This window comes from Nyctereutes procyonoides, unplaced genomic scaffold, assembly GCF_905146905.1.
Source record: "Nyctereutes procyonoides isolate TBG_1078 unplaced genomic scaffold, NYPRO_anot_genome, whole genome shotgun sequence".
Classification (NCBI taxonomy): Eukaryota; Metazoa; Chordata; class Mammalia; order Carnivora; family Canidae; genus Nyctereutes; species Nyctereutes procyonoides.
The window spans coordinates 575,707-598,566 of NW_026575028.1; the positions used below are offsets into that span (position 1 = coordinate 575,707).

General features: G+C 42.5%; 1 protein-coding gene across 6 annotated transcripts in view; it reads left to right on the plus strand.

Moving 5' to 3' along the window:
* MICAL3 (microtubule associated monooxygenase, calponin and LIM domain containing 3) overlaps nt 1-22,860 on the plus strand; it is a 201,514-nt gene that overhangs the window by 67,780 nt on the left and 110,874 nt on the right. For all 6 annotated transcript variants that reach the window (XR_008663165.1, XM_055315367.1, XM_055315368.1 and 3 more), the window contains exons 2-10: nt 9,967-10,308; nt 12,369-12,576; nt 14,766-14,882; nt 15,278-15,379; nt 15,954-16,109; nt 17,313-17,413; nt 20,297-20,554; nt 20,938-21,053; nt 22,067-22,193. Coding sequence is in view for 5 of the 6 variants with exons in the window: in XM_055315367.1 (XP_055171342.1) it covers nt 10,045-10,308; nt 12,369-12,576; nt 14,766-14,882; nt 15,278-15,379; nt 15,954-16,109; nt 17,313-17,413; nt 20,297-20,554; nt 20,938-21,053; nt 22,067-22,193 (1,449 nt within the window). In the remaining variant the exon portion in view is untranslated. The remainder of the gene's footprint in view (nt 1-9,966; nt 10,309-12,368; nt 12,577-14,765; nt 14,883-15,277; nt 15,380-15,953; nt 16,110-17,312; nt 17,414-20,296; nt 20,555-20,937; nt 21,054-22,066; nt 22,194-22,860) is intronic.

Consider the following 22,860-nt stretch of genomic DNA (forward strand, 5'->3'; position numbering starts at 1 on the left):
TCAGTTTGGGGGAGGGGCTTGGTGCAGGAGAGAGGGACCAGTGTAGGAGGCATTACAGCTGAGGAGGGGATTGGATTGGGTGCATGGGTGGAGGGTTGCTTCAGGTAGGCATGTGGATAGTTGTCTGTTCACTGTCACAGGAGGAAAGGCAGACGAGATGGGTATAGACATTAATGATAGCAGCTTGTGGAAGAATGCTAAAGAAGGTAGAGAAACTGAAAACCATGTCAAAATAGAAATGGTTAAAAGAACTAAGGAGAATGTATAGATAGCAAATATTTGGAAGATTGTTAGGTAAAAGAGAGGAACTAATTCTCTGGATACTTCTAAGAGGTGTTATTTTGGATCACCAGGTACAAATCTTTGGGCAGAATGGTTTTAGTCTTCTGCATAGAAATTGAGTCCTTGGGAAATTAGCATTTCAAGCTGATCAAAGATGGGGAAGACTGCTTCCTAAGGTAGAAAGTTGCCTGGCATTGGAGGTATTCGTGTGTTGTGGATGATATATAGAAGATGCAAATGTGGTATGGCTGCCTAGATGAGATGATCTTTCAGATCCTGCCCAGCCTTGACCATTGTGTATTTTGTGATTCATGACAACTGGTAGTAGGCAGACTGGACAAGTGAGAAACCCTAAATTCTGTTCCAGGTTAATCTCTTGTCAGTTGTCTGTATGTTCTGGGAATGCTTCGGCTGCGGGTGTGCCCCTAGGAGAGGGAGACCATTAAGATGTGAAAGAGTGCGTGCCTTTATGGACCTCAGTTTTCCCCAACAGCTCTACAGTCATCTTCATGGGGGTGTTTCTGTCCTTCTGGACCGCCAGTGCGTTGCTGTTCTCAGAGGCTGTGCTGCATTAGCCCTGCCTGCCACGTCACATAGCTGTCAGCCAGACCACTTCCTGAGTCTGCACAGGTATTCGTGGCCTGGTAACCCTTTAGTCGGCAAAACCTCGTTGATCATCTGTTGTGCACCTAGAACTGGTACACGGTACTGAGCAAAACCAATGGGAGCCCACCCCTGTGCGAGGAACAGCATTTGGGTTGTGCTTTGCCACGACCTCAGTGAACTTTTCTCCTGGTCAGAGGCCCTTCATCACCAGGAGAGCCTGGGGCATGGCAGTGCTGTGCTCTCAGGTTATGGGGGCAAGAAGGTGTTGATTTCTCGGTGTCTTTGTCACTCGGTGCTGGACTCTTGGTAGTGGGTAGGCTGAGGCTCACCTCCTGTCCTGTCCTGATTCTTACAATGCATGGGATGGCATTTGATGATTCAGAAATTCTTTGTAACGGACTCCTCAGAGGTGTTGCTGTTGGTGGGGTTGCTAGAGCCACTGAAGAATGCAGACTGATAAGAACCCTGCTGGTACTATTTTAGTCGCCTAGCCCTTCAGCAGCCAGCGGAAAGAGTTACTGCGAGACCAGACTGCCCTGGCTTCCATTTGTGAAAGGGCTCCATTTCAAAGGAGTAGATACAGTGATAACATGTGAGAAGGAAAAGAACCCCACGTTGTGTATCCTTACTAAATGTACTCAGAGCCGCGTGTCTGTGGGTAGCTGGGCAGGGACCTTTGTAGCAGATGGGGTCTGTGTGTGGTCTGTGTGGACACCCGCGGTTCTGCCCCTTGGGCGGCGGGGGACAGGAGCATTCTGATGAGCCTGGAATTCTCAAGCTAGACTCTCAGGTGGTCTTTGGTAATGGGGAGGCTCTGGGCTCTGCTTCGGGCTCCGCTTCGGGCTCCGCTTCAGGCTCTGAGGTCGAGAGCTCTGGATGCAACACATGGCAGCATTGCTTTTTGGCCATCTGCCCTTCAAGCCTGAAGTCTTCCCCATCTGCAGATGGAGGGAAGAGAGTCTACCTTATAGGACTGAGGTGGACAGCTAGTAACTATTCATTTAGCACCTTAGCTGTTTTTACCATTATTGATGGAAGTCTGCGTTTTTTAAACAAGATGGAAGTCTGTCTTTCTTGTTTTAATATCTAAGTTTGGCAGGAGCTTACACAAATCTTACTCCTTTAGCTCTCTACCAATGCCACTATCACACCTTCTGGAACAGATGGAATGGAGAGGGTACATAGGCTGATGATAGAACAAAGGCAGTTTTGAAATGTTTTTCTTTCAAAAAAACAAAGCTATTTGAGCACTCTCGTTCTGTTGTGCAAGCCGTTTATTTAGCCTGAGTATAACCATTTGTTGCCAGGATCATAATAGTAATAGTTAATAGCTGCTGCCACTTAGAGGGTCCTGCTATGTGCTACACTGCTAACCATTTACATTCATTACTTCAGTTCCTGCAAAGCTCTGTGATCCAGTGGGTATGACTTCATTTTATAGATGATCAAGCTATTTATAAGAGACTGGCCTCTGATACTGTTCATTGTTGGTTGGAGGGGGACACTGTTCTTTTTGACTCCTTGTCTTTCTGGTGTAGAATAAAAAGCTAGAGAAGATATAACGTAGAGGTTAGGGCCATAACAATGTCTTTCAGAATTGGAGACTTAGAAGAGAGCACAGAGATCATGTCGTCTAGGCTCTTTCTCAGATCCCTCTAGAGAGAGTCATTCCAGAGCCAAGGATAAGGTGGTATGAGAATTCATAACAAAAGTGCTACATTTTTTTAAAATTCTTTTTTTTTTGTATTTTATTTTTAAAGATATTTAATTCATTTGAGACAAGGAGAGAAAGAGAATGCATGAGTATGAACAGTGGGGAGGGTCAGAAGGAGAAGCAGACCCCCCACCTGAGTAGGGTGCCTGATATGGGGCTCTATCCCAGGACCTCAGGGTCATGACCTGAGCTGAAGGCAGACACTTAGCCCACTCAGCTACCCAGGTGCCCCTCCTATTTATTTTATTATTATTTTTTTTCATCATGATAAATGTGCTCTTTAATCCTCGTCTCCAACTTCCCCATCTCCTCACCCACCTCCCTTCTGGGTCAAAAATATTACTAAACATAATAAAAAAATGAGCAACAGTCAATAGAAAAAACAAATCATAAATATACAAACTGAGGGATTGTAATAGAGTATAATATAACTTAGTTTAATATACTTTATAAACAAAAAACTGAACAAATACTGGTTTTTAGAGCAAGAGACTATAAAAAATGGGCAGGAAAATATGAGAAAACTTTCGGAAATGAGATCTAAAAATGTTGAAGTTAGGGGAACCAGGGTGGCTCAGTCAACTTAAGCATCTGCCTTCTACTCAGGTTATGATCTCAGGGTCCTGCGGTCGAGCCCTGCATTGGGCTCCCTGCTCAGCAGGGAGTCTGTTTCTCCCTCTTTCTTCTCTTGCAATCTCTCTCTCTCTCTGTCTTTTTCAAATAAATAAATAAAATCTTTTTAAAAATTAAAAAAAATTAAAATGTTGAAATTAAAAACTGAACAGCTGATTAGAGAAAATGAATACATCTAAGCATTAAGGGATTATCTAGAATGCAGTATATTGAACAAGAGGAAATTTTTTTTTAATTTAAGTATAATTAACTAGAGTGTTACATTAGTTTCATGTATACAGTATGATTCAGCAATTCTAGACATTTCTTAGTGGTCATCAGGATAAGTGTCCTCTTAATTTCCTTTATCTGTTTCACCCATCCTCCCACCCATGTTCCTTCTAGCAACCACTAGTTTGTTCTCTGTATTTGAGTCTGTTTTTGTCTTTTTTTCTTCACTTTGTTTCTTAAATTCCACATATGAATGCAATCATATGGTATTTGTTTTTCTCTGGTTTGTTTCACTTAGCATTATACTCTGTAGAATCATCTATGTTGTTGTTGCAAATGGCAAGATTTCATTCTTTTTTTTTTTTTAAACAATCTTTTTTTTTTAATTTTTATTTATTTATTCATAGAGACAGAGAGAGACAGAGAGAGAGAGGCAGAGACACAGGCAGAGGGAGAAGCAGGCTCCATGCAGGGAGCCCGACGCGGGACTTGATCCCAGTTCTCCAGGATCACGCCCTGGACCAAAGGTGGCGCTAAACCGCTGAGCCACCGGGGCCGCCCCTCATTCTTTTTTTATACAACATTGTATGTGTACCCACACCTTCTTGATCTAGTTATCTATGGGTGGACACTTGGGTGGCTTCCATAACTTGGGAAGTGCTGCATTATTGCTAGTGGCTCTTCTTAGGACATCACTCCCTATCCAGTCTTACCATTGCATTTTTAGATACAACTTTTTGGTAGCACAGTAGAAGTCTTCTCTGTAACATATATCCAGTTCTCTTCTACCTCCCCCAGCCACACAGGCCAAGGCCAGTGCATTTCCCCAAGACTGGTCCTTCCACTGTGTGGCTTCTGGACCCTCATATTGAATCCCTTGAGAGGATTCTGTTGTCCGCATCAGCTCCAAAGAAACATCGTGTTTTCCACTACAGGTCAGTCTATAACTACAAAGACCTGATCTCTGCCCTAAGGAAGCTCTTAGTGGAGGAGAAAGCCATTTAGATAATGTTTTTGTGAAATGACAGTTGCAGATGAGTAATACAGTGGGACTAAAGAGCAGATCCAGGGAACGAGGAGAGACATGGAGGGAGGGGTGGAGGCTGGTTTTCTGTGTTCTTGGCATCTTGCTGAGTGTCTGTTTGATGCTAAATAGGTTGGGAAGTCAGAAATGAGCTGAGGATGGAATTGTGCAGAAATAAGAATATAGGAGAAAGACTGCTTTCCTTATTTTATTTTGGGCTCACTTCCTAGGTATCCAGAGAACCCTAGATACGACTGTGAGAGATAAGCCACTGGTGCTGGAGATGGGAAGCAGTAGGAGGCAGCAAAGAGTCTCCTTTCCACACTGGCTGGTTCAGTCATCTCCTGCCTCCTGAGGCGAGGGCCTCAGTGTTCCCATCCATAAATGATAGTGGCCTGAGTGGCCTTTGTTGTAGAAAGACTGATCAAGAACTCAAGACATTTGGCGACTTTGGTCTCTGTTTCTGAGACAAAACACAAAGGAATCTCTATAATCTGATGTGCCTTTTTCATCTAAGTTTCCTCCTAATCACATTCCAAAACATGTCTTCCTGTAGATCTACTTACTCCTAAGATCTGTTTAAACTAGTCACACTTCTGACTGGATGGGCTAGGGAAAGAAGCACCTCTTAGATTCCTTAATAAGATTCAGAGATTGGCACATCTGCTGGTATATTGATGGTGCACTGGCTAGGGAGAAAATTAACTTAACTTGACTCTGGTTTCATACTATTTATTTATTTAAGAGAGGGAAAAGGAAAGAGAGTCCATGCTCAGAGTGGAGCCTGATGAGGGGCTGGGTCTCATGACCCTGAGATTATGACCTGAGACAAAATCAAACGTCTGCTTAACTGACTGAGCCCCTGGTGCCCCTGGTTTCATACTCTTTTAACTATAATTCCTATTTTCTGGTTTTGTTTCTCTTTCTCTTTTCTATTTTTTTAAAGATTTTATTTATTTGAGAGTGGAGGAGAGAGAGAGAGAGAGAGAGAGAGAGAGAGAGAGAGTGTGTGTGTGTGTGTGAGAGAGAGAGAGAGAGAGAGAGCGCATGAGAGCAGGGGGAGGGAGAAGCAGACTTGCCGCTAAGCAGGGAGCTCGACTTGGGACTTGATCCCAGGACACCAAGATCATGACCGGAGCCAAAGGCAGATGCTTAACTGACTGAGCCACCCGAGTGCCCCTCACTTTTCTATTTTTAAAAACAGTTCTCCCCACCTGCAAATAATCATCCACCTATTCTAGGAGGTAGAAATTGAGTGTTCTCATAACCAGCCATGAGTCAGTGACAACCTTTTACTCTTGTTGTAAATAGAAACATAGACTCTGTCCCTGCCTGTAATTCATAGGCTGCCTCTCCAGCATTTTCTACTACAGCGAAGGAATGTGCAAGGCTTGAGTCAGCAGTCAGCTGCCATGGGACAAAACATGTGGGATATTGTTCATTGGCAGAAAAGCACCAGTGCTCTGGAAAGCTGGCATCTCCTCTTCCTCTTCCCTCCTTGGATTCGTCACTTCCCTTTTCCCTTCCTTCCATACCTTGGCTTTTTAGTCCCCAGGATTTTTGGCACCTTCCGGCCAGGTTTCCTGGTCTCTAGGTTCCTGTAATTATGAATACTGATTTTTCCCAGGATACTAGGATGTTTGGCACACAGGAATGCTCCAGGAGAGGCCAGGAGGAGCCCAGGATCTTAGTTTGACCTTCAGGAATGAGGGAAATGAGGGCAATAACAGGAATGGTCCTTCTGCAGTTCTCCCCAGTGCTCTCAGAATGAATCAGAAAGCCAGATTCCCCTTGCTAAATGACACAGTCCCAGTCCAGCAGAGTTACAGAATAATACTGTAGCACTTGAGAGTGTCTTCCTGATGTGGTCATTTGGCTTGCAAAGTAGGAAAAGTGAGGCAGCCCAGGGGAATTCATCTTGTGTACTCTTACCTTGGGTGCCTGTCGCATTGTTCCAGGAACCAACTTACCTCTGTTTATCTGTTGTCATTAGTGACCTGCAGGTTGAAATCCCTTAGACTGGGCATTTAATACTTGACCACTGCTTGGAGGCAGATTCTTTGCTGTTGTCTGAGAGCTGTGGCTAAAACCTGTTAATGTGAAAGTCAGCAGAAGGATTGGGGGGCCAGTTATTGATGAAAGTGTTCATCTCTGGTGGGGTTTGATTTGGAAATGCTCTGTGGTGGTTCATAGCTCTGTGGAAGTATTTCACACAGTGGGTTACAGCCAACCAAGAGGGTGTTAGCCTACAAAGCAGAATTTTTCTTTGAAAATAAATGCCCAAGACATTTAGGGAGGTGTAAGCATAAAACAGGTATTATGACAGGGAAAAGGCTTTTAGAGATAATGTTGCAGGGTTGTTGTTATTGTTTTTAAGATTTTATTTATTTGAGGTAGAGAGAGCAAGGGCGTGTGCAAGCAGGGGGAGGGACAGTGGGAGAAGGAGAGTCCCAAGCAGACTCCACACTCAGTGCAGAGCCCAACTAGAGGCTCAGTCTCACAACCCTGAGCTGAAACCAAGAGTCAGACACTTAACCAACTGAGCCACTCAGGTGCCCCACAGTTGCAGGATTTTTAATGTGTTGGTTTCAGCAAGAACCTCCTGGTTCCAAGTTTCCAAACCCTGGCAAGGAGTGGAAGGTGACTGCTATTTAAGAACAAAAAGAAATCATTTTCTTCTTTGACAAGAGGCAGAGAAATCAGACCCAGGTGTATTCACAGTTTTCCAAACATTATGACTCTGGTGGAGTCAAAGTCGACTATGAACACAAGTCAGGCATGCAGGGTCAGGATTGCAGAATGCTGTCTGCTTGCCAAAAAAGCAAAGCCACTGAAATCCACACAAGGAAGGCAAGAGACAATCACTCTGGGACTTTTGTTTCTAGTTATCCGTTGTTACCTGTCACCCTTCTGCCTTTGGATAAACACATGTGTTTTTTTTCCGCCCCTACAAGACATCTCTTGATTATATACCATTTCTAAGATAAGCCTTGGCAAATGGGAAAAAAAGTGGACTCTTTTTTAGGAATTTTACAATATTCCTCTTGCTGCCTCCTACTTCCTAGAATAAGCTTTTATTTTGGGGGAAACTGGAGGTCTATTCCAGTTAATTCCATTTCTTGATAGACTCTTGGCCATGTGACGACTATTGAGACAAGCTGTGGGGTTTTTTTAAAGCAGTGTATTTTTTATATCCAGACCCAGGAGAGACTGTTGAGTAAGTATATATCTGAGATGAGAAGCCATGTCAGTATGTTCCAGGTGAAGAGTTACCATCTTCAACTCGACCTCCACAGTGTATGAAGAGTGCTATGTCTGTTGATGTAATGGGAAAATGTTGGTTCTTTGTGTATGGCTATTACTTTCTCCCATGAAGCTTAAGACAGGTCACCTATAGATTTGGTTTGGCCTTACGGTGTCATGGTGAGGTGTAGAGAGATGCAGGATGTTACTTCTACTTCACACAGGAGGATTCTCTTGCACAGACACTTAGCCAGTGAAAGAGCTTCAGGACAGAACCTGGGTCTCTTCTATGTCAATCTAGAGCTTGGGGCCTTCTTTTGAGAATTGATTTTATCAGCACATACAGCTTGATGGCTCCCAGTATTCTTGGGTTGGTTCACTACATAGTGAGTCACTTCTTATTTCTGCAGCCCTCCTAACCACCCTCGATCAACACCTCCTTCCTCTGTTTCCTCCCATCTCCAAGAGTAAGTCCTCTTAAAGGTGAAGTTTCAGTGCAGTCCCGTTTGTCACACTAGTAGCAAATTGGTGACTAGAACACGGGAAGTGAGTACTATGACCATCAGGATTTTGTCAGCACTAAACTCTGAGAACTTCAGAATCAGAAGAGGAGTTTAGAGACCATCCAGTGTCACCTTCTTGTCTTACAAGAGGGAAAATGAAGGCCTGGTGAGGCAGAATGACTTGTCCAGGCTCATGTCACCAATATCTGGCTCACAGATGGGGGTGGAGTCTCAGAGCCTTGCAAGTGCTTATTTTCTTGTTCTGACCTGCTTTGCTATTCTTACTATGCCTTAGTGTTCACTTTCAGTCCTTTGCCTACTAACTCCCAATAATAGTTCTAAGTAGTGAGGATACATGAAACATGGTACAAAAATGATGAAACAGACCCAAGGGAGTGAGTACATTTAAGAAGCATGTAAGGCACTTTGTCCCATCTTAAAGCTTCTATCCAGCACATATAGGATGGTAGAAGTACAGATGTTTTTGATAAGTGGAAGGTGTAGACATTATCATTACTGTCAAATATGTTTGTAGGCAAAATGAGATGGCTATAAAATCTTCCTACCCTGCCGTACATCACATGCAGGAGCAAGACTTTTTCAGTCCTTTAAATCCCTACTTACTTTGATACTTCTGGACTTTGTGATTTCTTAGACTGCTGTGACACTGCCCTTTGGTTCTCTTCAGACCTCTCTGCACTGTGCCTCACAATCTTTTTAGAGGAGCTCATCTTTCTCTACCAATTCCTTATAAGTTGATGAGTCTCAGATCTCATCCAGGGCCCATGGCTCTCTCTTCCCATGGACTCTCCTTGTGTGACTATACCACTTTTGAAGGTTCAGCTACCACCTGCATGCTAATGACTCTCAAATCTGGGCCTAGGTCCCTAGCTACTCCCCTGAGCTTCAAATACATGCCTGACTGCCTGGTGAGCACCTCTGTTAAGGCAGCTCAAATGTAACAAGCCAAAAGGGAATTCACTATGCTCTCCTCAGTTCCTCTATTTTGATTCGTTGGCTTGGTGTCACCATTTATTCAGTTGCCTAAGTTGGAAACCTGAGAATTATTCTTGAGCTTTTCCTATCTGTAAGAGTCACTCACAAGCCTTCGTATTTTCTTTCCTTTCCCATTTTCTACACTTCTTCGCTTTCTGGCTAACACTGATTTCCCCTGGAAGACTTAGCTGTCACCTTTCAGAGGTTTATCTTCAACGAGGACCCGCTATGATTAGATAATCATCCTCTGTGTCCCCAAATTCCTTGTGCCGCGCTCTCTAATGACACTTACCAGACTATGTTTAACATTCTGTTCATCAGCCTGCCTCACACACTAAACTGTAAGATTCTTTTTTTTTTTTTTTTTAATTTATGATAGTCACACAGAGAGAGAGAGAGAGAGGCATAGACATAGGCAGAGGGAGAAGCAGGCTCCATGCACTGAGAGCCCGACGTGGGATTCGATCCGGGGTCTCCAGGATCGCGCCCTGGGCCAAAGGCAGGCGCTAAACCGCTGCGCCATCCAGGGATCCCTAAACTGTAAGATTCTTGAAAGCAAACACTGTTTTACTCATTTTTCCATCCCCAGTGTCACAGATAGTTCCTGACTGTAGAAGGTATAGGATATACATTTGTTGAATGAATGACTATGACACTTCGGAACTCCATTTGAAAAGGAGTTATATCTCCTAGGAAATATTTGTAGGTAGAAATTTGGATTTGCTAACCATTCCCCTCTCTTTTATTTTTGCTAGATTAATGTGACAGAATCAGGTGGATCAACAGCCATCTCACTGCCCCCTTTGTTGGGGGTTGCTGAGAGTTGATGAAGCATGGAGGACAGTAAGAATGAGACGGTGAATCATGCTCACGTCCTCTTTGACCGGTTTGTGCAGGCCACCACCTGCAAGGGGACCCTCAGGGCTTTCCAAGAGCTCTGTGACCACCTCGAACTGAAGCCTAAGGACTACCGCTCCTTTTATCACAAGCTCAAGTCCAAGCTTAACTACTGGAAAGCCAAAGCTCTGTGGGCAAAGTTGGACAAGCGGGGCAGCCACAAAGACTACAAAAAGGGAAAAGCCTGCACTAACACCAAGGTAAGGATTTGGCTTACCCCAGGCCTTGGGGTCACTGACCTAAGGATTTTTTTTTAAAATTTTTTAAATTTTTTTTTAATTTATGATAGTCACACACAGAGAGAGAGAGAGAGAGAGAGAGAGAGAGAGAGAGAGAGGCAGAGACATAGGCAGAGGGAGAAGCAGGCTCCATGCACCGTTAGCCCGACATGGGATTCGATCCCGCGTCTCCAGGATCGCGCCCTGAGCCAAAGGCAGGTGCCAAACCACCGCGCCACCCAGGGATCCCTGACCTAAGGATTTAACCAGAAAAGAAAAGATTATGAGTAAAGGTAGGCCGGAGAAGGGATTATGTAAAGGTATAATGCATGAGAACTAGGCAGAGTCTAGCTGAGACCCAGGATAGAAAGTCAAACTCGGTGGGTCCATCACCTGTGTTCAGTCAAGTGTTACATGCCCCAGACCCTGTTCTTATTTCATGTGTTCACATTTGAACAGGGTTTCAGCTATTTAAGAACAACCCTGAAGACAAGTGGCAAGGAACTTTCTCCTCCCTGAGGCTCTATTTTGAATCTCACACTGTTAGGCGGGTGCAGGTGGCTTAGCAAAGAAGTAGCCATGCCTTGTTAGCATCCTATCTGAACATGGCTTCATAACATCTGGCATGTCATCTCTATAAAGTAATCACTCCATACTCAGTGACTAATAAGGTCTAGATAATATTTGCTAACTTGAGCATTTGCCTCTAGCTTCAGACCTCTCTTTTCATTCATGTTCCAGGGGTTTGTTTTGATAAGCAAGGGCCTTGTGAGCCAAAATATTCTTTTGCTTTTTTCACAATCTAGAGAAATACAGTTTTCATGAAACAGGTGAGATATTCAGTCACCTGTGCAGGGGCAAGTATGAGGAAGTGGAGAAGGAACAAAATATATATCCTGCTCTCCTCCTTATGTGAAAATACTTTCAGTGAGAAGTTTGGAAAAAGCGACCAGAGAAACAAAGTTGGAGATGACTTCATGACTAGATCATTAATGTCCTTTCATGAGCTTTAATTTGCCCTGTGTGGAGACCTAGAGACCCTTCCCCCGTGGATTTGCCTCTGGGTAGATATTCATCAGCAAAATTTAAGAAATTCAAAGGCATGACTCTTATGAGTGAGTTGTGGTTGTTTATTACTTTTTTATAAGCTTTTATTTATTCATGAGAGACACAGAGAGAGGCAGAGACACAGGAAGAGGGAGAAGCAGGCTCCCTGCAGGGAGCCCAATGTGCGACTGGATCCCTGGACCAGGATCATACCCTGAGCTGAAGGCAGATAGTCAACCACTGAGCCACCCAGGCATCCACTTCTGGTGTTTTTTGTTGTTGTTGTTTTGTTTTTATCAATAATAAAAGGAATTCAAAGCCAAAACCTTGCATGTTTTTCTTTCCTCTGTGCACAGAGTACAAGTTAGGTGTCCATTCTCACTTTTAGTACTTCTCTAAAATATGGGTCTTTAAGATCATTTCCCTCAACTTTCAGTCTAAAGATGATGATTTTAGAATTCTTTTCAAAAAAAAAAAAAAACAAACAAAAAAAAAAGAATTCTTTTCATCACATAAAACTTTGGCTCTTGAAAGTTGCCTTCTAGGAATCCTTGATTGGTAGACTCATTTCAGGACTCTTAATATTGCCTGAATTATGTGTTTAATAATCTGTATCTTCTTGGACAGAAATCTGCTTGACTTAGAAACCTTTCAAAAGGTCCTCTCCTATTAATAAAAGATGACATGATTTTCAAATCTTATGTTGAAATGATGGTCACTTCAATAGATTGCAGATCTACAAGGTGAACGTGTGCTGGGTTTATGTCCAGCACTAACAGTTAAGAGTCTTCTGTATCCATAACAATCACTAATTTTTCTCTCAAGCCATTGCAGGTGCTCTTCTATGACCCAGATGGGTCTGAAGATTTCTTGGGAGAATAGCCCTACTTGGGGGCTTTAGGTAATGAGGGTTTATAAGATCATGAAACTGTTATTGAAATGTGAGCTCTCCTAAGAGATACTGCCTTTGCCCTGAAAGCAGCTGTGTTTTTCAGTGTCTTATCATTGGAGCTGGCCCCTGTGGTCTCCGTACAGCCATTGACTTATCCTTGTTGGGAGCTAAGGTAGTTGTTATTGAGAAACGAGATGCCTTCTCCCGCAACAACGTCTTGCATCTCTGGCCATTCACCATACATGATCTGCGAGGTCTGGGTGCCAAGAAGTTCTATGGCAAGTTCTGTGCTGGAGCTATTGACCATATCAGTAAGTAAAATCAGTCCTCCTGTAGGATCTCACCCCTGCCCTCTACCCACTTGTTCAGTAGAAAGAGGAAGATTATTCAAGGAATTCATACTCAATAGCTCAATTTGTTCTAACATAATTAATATCTAATGTATAGAAAGCATGCTGTGCTTGGAGTCAAAATACCTGTGACATGATTATCATCTAGGACTTTTTTTTTCTTTCTTTCTTTCTTTCTTTCTTTCTTTCTTTCTTTCTTTCTTTCTTTCTTTCTTTTTCTTTTTTTTAAGATTTCATTTATTTACTCAGGAGACACACACACACACACACACACACACACACACACACACACACAGAGGCAGAGACATAGGCAGAGGGAGAAGCAGGCTCCATGCAGGGAGCCTGATGTGGGGCTTGATGATTCGATCCCAGGACCTGGGGATCACAACCTGAGCCGAAGGCAGACGCTCAATCACTGAGCCACCCAGGCACCCCCATCACCTGGGAATCTTAACTGCAAGTGTTATTTCCTATGAAATGAGTTTAACTTAAGGATTTCTAAAGTTAGGCCTTGAACTCTTCCTGAGCACTGGCAGTGGGTGGGATGGGCATTGGGGCCAGGCCAAGAAACACTACCAATTTGAGCCTTGACCCTCTGATGGTTCTTAGTCAAGTGGAAGAAGCAAAAAGCATGAGGCTATCTCTAATGTGATATGATAGATACTCTACTAGTATAAGAACAAAATGCTATGGGGACAGTCCTGGGGAAAGCACAGCTTGAGAAGCAGCCTCCTAGTTTGATCACAAATGGCAAGTCAGTAATGAGACTCATTTGGCTAGGTGATTCTCATAAGGTCTATAGCCTGGATAACTCTAGATATATTTTTGTCATCTCCAAGCTCAGCTTAGGGTATGCTTTTCTGAGATCCTATAGAGTAAATACAAGTTAATGCAGATAGTCTTTTCATGATTGTTAAGTGGCCTCTCTGAAAAAGTGATTCAGAACAGACATCATGAAGTTTGAGTCTTGTTTATTGGTCATCGTTAATGATTCCAGGAAAGTCTTATCGAGGAACTTTTGTTCTGAGCTCCTCCAGATGTGTCCTGCAGATATATCAAACTGCCTAACCATTGCTGGTTGAAGTGGTTGTGCCAATTTATCAAGCATTGGCCAACGGCTGCCACATTCCACTGGCAGAGGAAGCCCTCTGCCCATCTGTTGGGCTATAATATGTAAAGCATTTTGGAATCCATTTGTCTGCAAATATTAAATGTGTGCTAGAATGGGATTTAATGAACCTTTAGGAGTGTGACTCAGAAGGGTGGTGGTTGTGGTAAGCTGCGGAAAAGAACCGAGATGACTTAGATGAGGATTTGCATGCACCAGATTAGTCAGAGGCTGCAGGTGAGATTGGTTTTAAAAGAGGACCAAAGGTCATTGGATTTGTCTGGATTTGTCTGCCTTATGTGAGAGTTGTCTTGGAGCTGAGAGTGTCCTACATTAGGGACTAGATTTTTATCACCATAAGCCTGGGGCTGCTACCATATCTGACAGTTGGTAGTCACTCATTGGACATGGAATAAGTAAATCTCTCTGTGATGATGAGAAGGATTTTCCATCATTATGAGCCTCGGTTTCTGTACCTGTAGACCAGTGGTGGGAGGGACAATAGTAAGAGACTTAGGTTAAGGTTTCCCTTTCTCACTTCATGAAGATCAGGGAGGTGATAGGATGAAAGGAAGATGCTGTTGGAATCTCAGGAAGTAGTGCAGCCCCTTTGTATTAAACGGGAAAACCCACCTGTGGGGGCACAGCTTTAGCCTTTTATTGTAAGTACCATGTCCTTGTCAGGATTGTAGATTCCACTATATGAGAGTGGCTCTGACTGAATCAAGGGGAGATGGAAAGAGTCTCCTGTTGGCCACAATCTCTGTTGTCTCAGAGCTTTTGGTTGTTTTGAACACCTAACCTAAGAGGTGGGAGTGGCCTTGCACATCTCTCTAGAATATCTCTTGCACCAAATTGCATTTGCCCTTAAAAAAGAAAGAAAGACGCTGTGGACCATGGCTTGGAAAATGTCTCCAACTACAGGAGACTTTGAGAATCTGGAGAATGTGTGAGTGGGCAGGTGAGAAGCTGGGTAGTAATTGCTATCTAGGCCTCCCTTCTTGGTTATGTCCTCACTAGTATCATCTTCTTGTTCCCCCAGGTATCCGTCAGCTTCAACTAATACTTTTGAAAGTAGCCCTGATCCTAGGCATTGAGATCCATGTCAATGTGGAATTCCAAGGTCTTGTACAGCCTCCCGAGGACCAAGAAAATGAACGTGAGTTGGAGTGGACAAATGAAGGGAGGGTAAGAGGGCCTGGTCTGGGTGAGGGGAGATGAAATCAAGGGAGAGAACTACAAGAAGCTGTGGGTGGTTCTCAGAACTAGTTAAAGAAGCTGCTTCAATTATATAGCCTCTATCTTCTGAGGAACTCTTGACTCAGTGAAGGAGGCTTTTGACATAGTATTAGACGTCGTAAACACGACATGACAAATCATGTCATGGGGACATTCTCTTGTGAGCCTTCTTCAAGGCTTTTCTTTTTCCTGTGTTTTGTACCCCATGCCTTTACTCCTAGTATTTTTAGTTTGAGGTTTTGTGCAGTTTGTATCTAAAAGAGTCTTAAGTGCGTATGATCTGGATGATGACCTTCATTTTGACTTGGTCCACAGGGATAGGTTGGCGGGCACTGGTCCACCCCAAAACCCATCCTGTGTCAGAATATGAATTTGAAGTGATCATCGGAGGGGATGGCCGTAGGAACACCTTGGAAGGTATTGATTCCTGCTCCTTTGCCTGGTTCGAAGCCCAGTGAAGGGTGACCCTCCCCCAACATTGGGGGAGGGTTTCTATCATCAATTCACATTCCTAAGAATCTGCATATGTGTGCTGTCTATTCTAACTGAATGGCAGACCCAACCTTCCACTAGCCAGTTGGTACTTGGGCTACTTCTTACAGGGCACTCGTTAGGGCACTAGGAAATAAGCTGTACTTTAATTGGTTGACACTATGGGATTTATATCTAAGGTTAGTAACCTGATGGCTTCTTGTTCTTTCTTTCATTTGTTCTTTCTTTCTGTGGAATCCCTTGTACTGAGAACTATTCTGGACAGTTAGAGTTCAGATTGTTAGTGTGTGGGAGCTTTTATTTCTTTCCTGAATTCTTATATTTTTGGACAGGCAAACATCTTATTTTCAGATAGAGAAGAATTGCCCTAAAATTTTCCCACTGATTCCCATGCCACATGTTCCCTAATGTCTTCATCAACACCCCTTCTTGTTTGAAGTGTGGTCTTCCTTCTTCTCTAGCAAACTCTGACTACCTTTGAAAATTTCTTTCCTTCCAGGATTTCGCCGGAAAGAATTTCGTGGCAAACTGGCCATAGCCATTACAGCAAATTTTATTAACCGAAATACAACAGCAGAAGCCAAAGTGGAAGAAATCAGTGGTGTGGCTTTTATATTCAACCAAAAATTTTTCCAGGAACTAAAGGAAGCCACAGGTTGGTATAGTTGCCTCCAAAGCAACAAGGATAGAAATTTAAATAATTACTTATGATTTTTCTCTCAGGGGGTTTGGTAGAGTGGGTGGTCATTGACATTATTGCTGTGTTTGCCCCTCTGTTCTTTTTTCACTCCTATACGTTGTCTTTTTTTTAGTGCTTTCCTTATCACTGTCTCCTCTAGCGTTCTTGGTCCTCCTTACAGTGACAGGGCTGCTCGGGGCTTAGTTTTATTTATTTGTTTGTTTTTAAGGATTCATTCTGCCTTTTACCAGCTCTTCTTCAACCATGTCCCCTATGCTATGGCTCTGAATGATGGTGCTTAATGCAGTAAACTCTTGATTGGTAGGTCTCAGCTTCTCTAGAACCTGACTTTAGATACGGAGTATACGGGATCCCTGGGTGGCGCAGCGGTTTGGTGCCTGCCTTTGGCTCGGGGCGCGATCCTGGAGATCTGGGATCGAGTCCCATATCGGGCTCCCGGTGCATGGAGCGTGCTTCTCCCTCTGCCTGTGTCTCTGCCTCTCTCTCTCTCTCTCTGTGACTATCATAAATAAATAAATTTTAAAAAAAAAAGATACGGAGTATACAATCTTCTTGTGCTCCAGTTTGGGCATGAAGTAAACCATGTGCTAAAATAGGAATGAGATTGTGGTATGATAGCTTTTGAAACAATTGACTTATTTAGCTGCAGTAAGAATGTACAGCAAATTTCAGTTCTGTTTTCTAGAACATGTTTTTTTTTCCATTATGTCTATTTTTTTAGATTAATTGAATGAAAAGTCAGTAGTTCACGCTCTGCTTCCAAGCATCTAATTGTCCTCTTAAGAGCAGAGGAGATTATCCCAGTTGCCTTGATGACTATCAAAGAGGTTTAACCTGAGAACTAACCCTGACCTCTTACTAGAAGTTAACCTTTCTTTTTCTTCCAGTCTTTATATATCTGCTTATTATTGATCATAGTTTTTAGGATAACTTAGGGTAACAAGTAAATTACAGAGCAGTGCAGGTATAAACATAGCTCCCTGCTCATGAACTGAATTAGCAAGGAGTGAGAACCTGGGCTTAGACATCTCTATTTTCACTTTCTCCGCCTGGAGTTTGACAGTGCTGGTCTCTGTGGACACATGTAAACATTTGGCTGCCCTAATGTACCTTCATTTCAGCAAGCCCGCATGTGACAGATTTGTCTTCTGGTTGCAGGTATTGACTTGGAGAATATCGTCTACTACAAAGATGACACACACTATTTTGTTATGACAGCCAAAAAGCAGAGTTTGCTCGACAAAGGGGTGATACTGCATGTGAGTAATGGATTTCTCTCCAGCCTCTTCTTATGTGGTACTAGTTATTATGACCACCTAAGGGAAAGAATTTTATTGTCTGATGAGTTTTTCCTGCAAAGGAATAAAAATGGGCATCGAACTCATCTCCTGAGAACATGTACTCCTCTAATATTTTCTGGTTTAACTTCTTTTTAAAATCTTTTGTTATGGAAGTTTTCAAATGTAAACAAAAGTAGAGAAAATCATATAATGAACTCCCATGTGCCCATTTTCTTGTTTTAACAATTATCAACACGTGGCCATTATTATTTTAGTAGTACCCACCCCCCACTCCTGCCATTGGATTGTTCTAAAGCAAATCTTAGATATCAGTTGTCTCTAATACTCAATTCAATTTTAGGTGATTTGGTTTGTGGTTATAGTAATTCCACATATGACTGATTAATTAACTGGTTAATAGGTTGTCTTTTGGGAGAAGGTGGTAGGGGGAAGGGAGTTTCACCTAGAAACCTGAAACTGGTTCTGGCTTTACTGCAGGTATGTCTATCAGAAGTCTAGGAATGCTGGTTGGATCAGGCTATATTTAGACCTTTTCAGGACCTAACAATATTGAAAGGTCTGGCTCAGCATTTTATCCAGGTGGATAATTGTATGACATTCCAAGAGACGATGAACAGAATGTGAAATCAAAGAACCACATGATAGGTGGTTCTTTAAGGAGAGTCTCTTAAGCCTTATTTAGTCTTTAGTCTGAATCGGAATTACTCTTCCCGTGTGATGAGATGGAGAGAAGAAGCATCAGATGTGCTGGTTCAGGCCTGTACAGTTCTTACCACAGACTCGTGGCTGAATTTCAGGATGCCTTTTCTCTCTGCAGGACTGAGTTATACTGTTGCCCTCTCTGAGAGCAGTGCTGGGGGCAGGCCAGTGAGCATGTGCCTGCAGCACAGCCTCTTCCCATTCATGGAACTCATGTCTGTTTCTCGGCCTTGTGCCTTTATGTGTACAAGGAGAAATAGGACAGAGCAGTTTGTACAGCACATTCTACCAAAAGCATAAGCAAGATGTACTCAGTTGGATGCTTTATCAATAAGAAATAGCCAGTAAACCCGGTGGTGTGCTTTGGGACTAAGTTAAGACAAATCTGCTATCTTAGGCAGAACAGAACAGTGCTTATCAGTTGAAATTAATGTTTTATTGTGCTTCACAGTTATTGCTTTGTTTTTTATTTTATTTTTTACAAAACTGAAAGTTTGTGGCAGCCTTGTACTGGTCAAGTCTATTGGTGCCATTTTCCAACAGCATTTATTCATTTTGTGTCTCTGTGTCATACTTTGGTAATTCTTGTAGCATTTCAGACTACAGCATAGTATAAATGTTAACTTATATGTACTAGGGAACCAAAATCCATTTGACTTGCCATATTCCAACATTCACTTGATTATGGTGGTCTGGAACTGAACCTGCAGTATCTCCAAGGCATGGCTATATGGCGGGACAATCTAGGATGCCAAGACCTGATTTGCTTTTACTTTTGATTTTTTTTTTTTTTTTTTTTTTTGAAGGCAGGTGCCCTGTTTCTATGTGTGCTGCTAAAGACAAACCCAGTTGTGGTTATTCAGTGTTGAACAAATACTGTTTCAAGGACCAGCTTAAGTATTTGTGTTTTGACTACTAACATCTTGTAATGGTAGCTGAAAGTACCATCAGAAACACTTAGAAACAAACCTTAGGCCCCACTTTAGGAGAATAAAGATGTGGTTCAGTTAGCCAGGAATCTCCAGAACAGAAAAGGAGTTTTTCAGGCCTGTATATAGAATATCCTTTTTCCTCTCAGCATTGTTTTCTTTGTTGGTGGGTTTCTATGAAGTCTTTCAGAATCTTATGAATTATTCTGAAAACCTCTGTTTCATTTTCAATATATTCTTCCCAGCCCCCTGGATTGTGGTTGCTCCCACCTCGCATCTTTTTGGCACTGGAGATTGTGGGTACTTCCTTTGGGTTTGATGAATTATACAATGCCGAGCATTTCTGGTGGTCCTACTTGCCAAAAGCTATTTGCTACCCAGAAGATAACGATCGCCAATAATAACATAAATTATAAAATACGTTTTCAGTTTAGAAAGTACCATCACATAAATTATTTTATGTGGTATTCAAAACAACTCCATGAGATGGATTAGGCAAGATCAAAGAAATATGACTTGCTCCAAGTAAGTGGAAACACCAGGCGGCAAAGCCTGTGTTCTTTTAGAAACAGCCTCCTCCATGGGGCATCTGGATGGCTCAGTTAGTTGAGCATTGATTTTGGCTCAGGTTATGATCTCAGGGTCACCCAGGGTCGTCGGGCTCCATGCTCAGCAGGGAGTCTGCTTGGGATTCTCTCTCCCTCTTTCTTCCCCCCTCCATGCTCATTTGCATGTTCTCTCTCTCTCTCTCTCTCTCTCCTCTCTCTCTCTCCTCTCTCTCTCTCTCTCTCTCTCTCTCTCTCTCATTCTCAAATAAGTAAATCTTTTTTAAAAGTGGGGTGTGCTTAGTGGCTCAGTGGGTTAAGTGTCTGCCTTCAGCTTCAGGTAGTGATCTGAAGGTCCTGGGATCGAGCTCTGCATCTGGCTTCCTGCTCATCAGCTCAGCTGGGAGCCTGCTTCTCCCTCTTCCTCTACCCTCCCCATCATGTGCACTCTTTCTCTCAAATAAGTAAATAAATAAATCTTTTTTAGAAAAATAAATAATTTAAAGAAATAGCCTCCCCCTTTTCTCTGTAATTTGGTGTAAAAGACTTATTTTGGAATATGAAATCACTGCTGGAAGGAGGTAAAGACTATGAGACTAGCTGATATCTGACCTGTGTAGTGTGGCTCTGGTGAGGCTGTTCCTTCAACCTTCTCTCTCTGGAGACAGGACTATGCCGACACAGAGCTCTTGCTTTCCCGGGAAAACGTGGACCAAGAGGCTCTGCTCAACTATGCCAGGGAGGCGGCCGACTTCTCCACTCAGCAGCAGCTGCCATCTCTGGATTTTGCCATCAATCACTATGGGCAGCCTGATGTGGCCATGTTTGACTTCACCTGTATGTACGCCTCTGAGAACGCTGCCCTGGTGCGGGAGCAGAATGGACACCAGTTACTAGTGGCCCTGGTAGGGGACAGCCTCCTGGAGGTGAGTAGTAAGGACGGCAGTGGTTTGTAGTCAGAGCAATAGTAAGGGAGCAATAGTGATTAGGAACAAACGTGAATATACCGGGTTGTCGAGTGAGTGAGTATACCAGGTTGTTGAGTGAGTATCCACATCCACAACACTGATATACCAGTAAGTAGGGAAGTTTCTAAGTATAGATAGAAGCTCTGCAGCTTTTGTGATCTGCTCCTCTACCAGTTTATGAAGTGGGAAAGCCCAGTATCTGAGCAGTTACCAAAAAGTACCATCAACAGCAAACTCTTTGTTTCTTAGTTTAGTTTCTCACTTTTTTTTTTTTTTTTTTTTTAGTTTCTCACTTTTAAAGGTAATTTATTTTTATTCCTTGTTTTCTCTCTCTTTCATAGCCTTTTTGGCCAATGGGAACAGGAATAGCCCGGGGGTTTCTGGCTGCTATGGACTCAGCCTGGATGGTACGAAGTTGGTCTCTTGGAACAAGCCCCTTGGAAGTCTTGGCCGAGAGGTAATGGAAAGCAGCCAGGGGTCCCTTCCATGAGAAAACTAGGAATGATGAGTGGTTTGTTCCTCAGGCAGAGTACAGATTTTCTTCCTTCAATCTCTCTCTCTCTCTCTCTTCCTTTCTTAATTAAAGATGTTTTTGCATTTAAGAGAAGAAAGGCAAGATATTTATAAAATCATAGATATGTAAAGATTATCTAATTTATGTGCTCTTCTTTTCTTTCTTTCCAAATTTAATTTGTCACTGAGAATGGCATCTGAATCTTTGAATTCCATTAAAGGACAGTATCTGGTTCCTTTATGACAGTCACATGAACAAGTATATAAACCTACTACATTAAATTTTCTTGTCCTTCAAGCAGAAAGATTTATACTAATGAAATCAGTGTAGTAGCAGGGGACATAGGAATATAAGAAAAGAAAGAAAAAGTGATTTTGAATTCAAAAGAAAATCCCAAGCTGCTTGTAAACATTTCTCAAATACCAAATGTCATATGTTGAAGCAGATCATTGCAAAAGAGGTAAGAATCTTAGGATTTGTTTGTTAATAAAGAACAAATGCCTTAACTGGAAGGACTAGAGAAATAAAAGATTTCCTGGGTACAACTGGTGGTTGATAACATTTAAGTCCGCTACCTAAGGTACTCGGCAAGTTTGGTGGCAGGTTGTTTTTTCATCCGTGATTTTCTTAAAAATTATAAACTGGCCTACTTGAAAAAACAAAACAGTAAATCAGTTGCCTTTTAAATTAGAATCAGGCTTTGTATCCCAGCCCACCACAGTGTACTTGCTTTTTTTACTAGTATTTAACCAGTCCAGGGCCTGTGGAATCACTGGCATGGTACAAATGGGAGCAAGGGCTGACATAGGTTGGAGGAAAGTGGTCAAGGATGAGGATTTGTCATATCCTTCAGATTATTTGGGACACTGTCAAAAAAATGTGAATATTATCAAAGGAGAGGAAGATGTGTATGGTGCTTGTCACTGCTCTGAGTAAATAGTTGTATGTTCTTGCAGGGAAAGCATTTATAGGTTGCTGCCTCAGACTACCCCTGAGAATGTGAGTAAAAACTTCAGCCAATACAGCATAGACCCTGTCACCAGATATCCCAATATTAATATCAACTTCCTCCGCCCAAGCCAGGTAAGAGCCAGTTACCTACATCTGGGCCCATTTTCAGGACAGATCAGACCTTTGAAACATTGAAATGTGTCTATTAGCACCGTATACACGTACTTCTTTCCTAATCCAAGTAGATGTTCCCTGGAACGGCGAAAATAGATAGCACTTTCCATCAACAGATTGAGCAACTCAGAGTGGAAGTTGTTGAATAACTTGCCAGAAGGTCATATGTGACAAAAACAATGGATTGAGGATTTTATCCAGTGCTTCCTAATTCAGGTTGCATGTTGTAGGGGAGAGAACACCTGTTCATTATCTGGGAAATGTGACTTGCACTTGCATTATTGCCACCAATCACTTGGGACTTGGTTGTGTCATCCCATCTTCTCTGAACCTGTTTCTTCATTTATGAAGTGGAGATAATAGTCCTGCTATTCATAGGACCACTGTGAGGAGATTGTACACTTGAAGAAATTTTGAAAGTTAGGACACTCTGCAAGTAAGATATTGTTGGTCATTTTTGTTGTGCTACTAAGTTACTTTTCATAGTGTCTAACGCCTTGTCATTGAGAATGACATTTGACAAAGCTCAATAATCCCAAAGAGTCCAACAATTTTTGGAAAGCAACCCATTCAACATATTTGCCTATGTACTTGTGTAATTCTTTATTCACTTTCTACCTGAGGT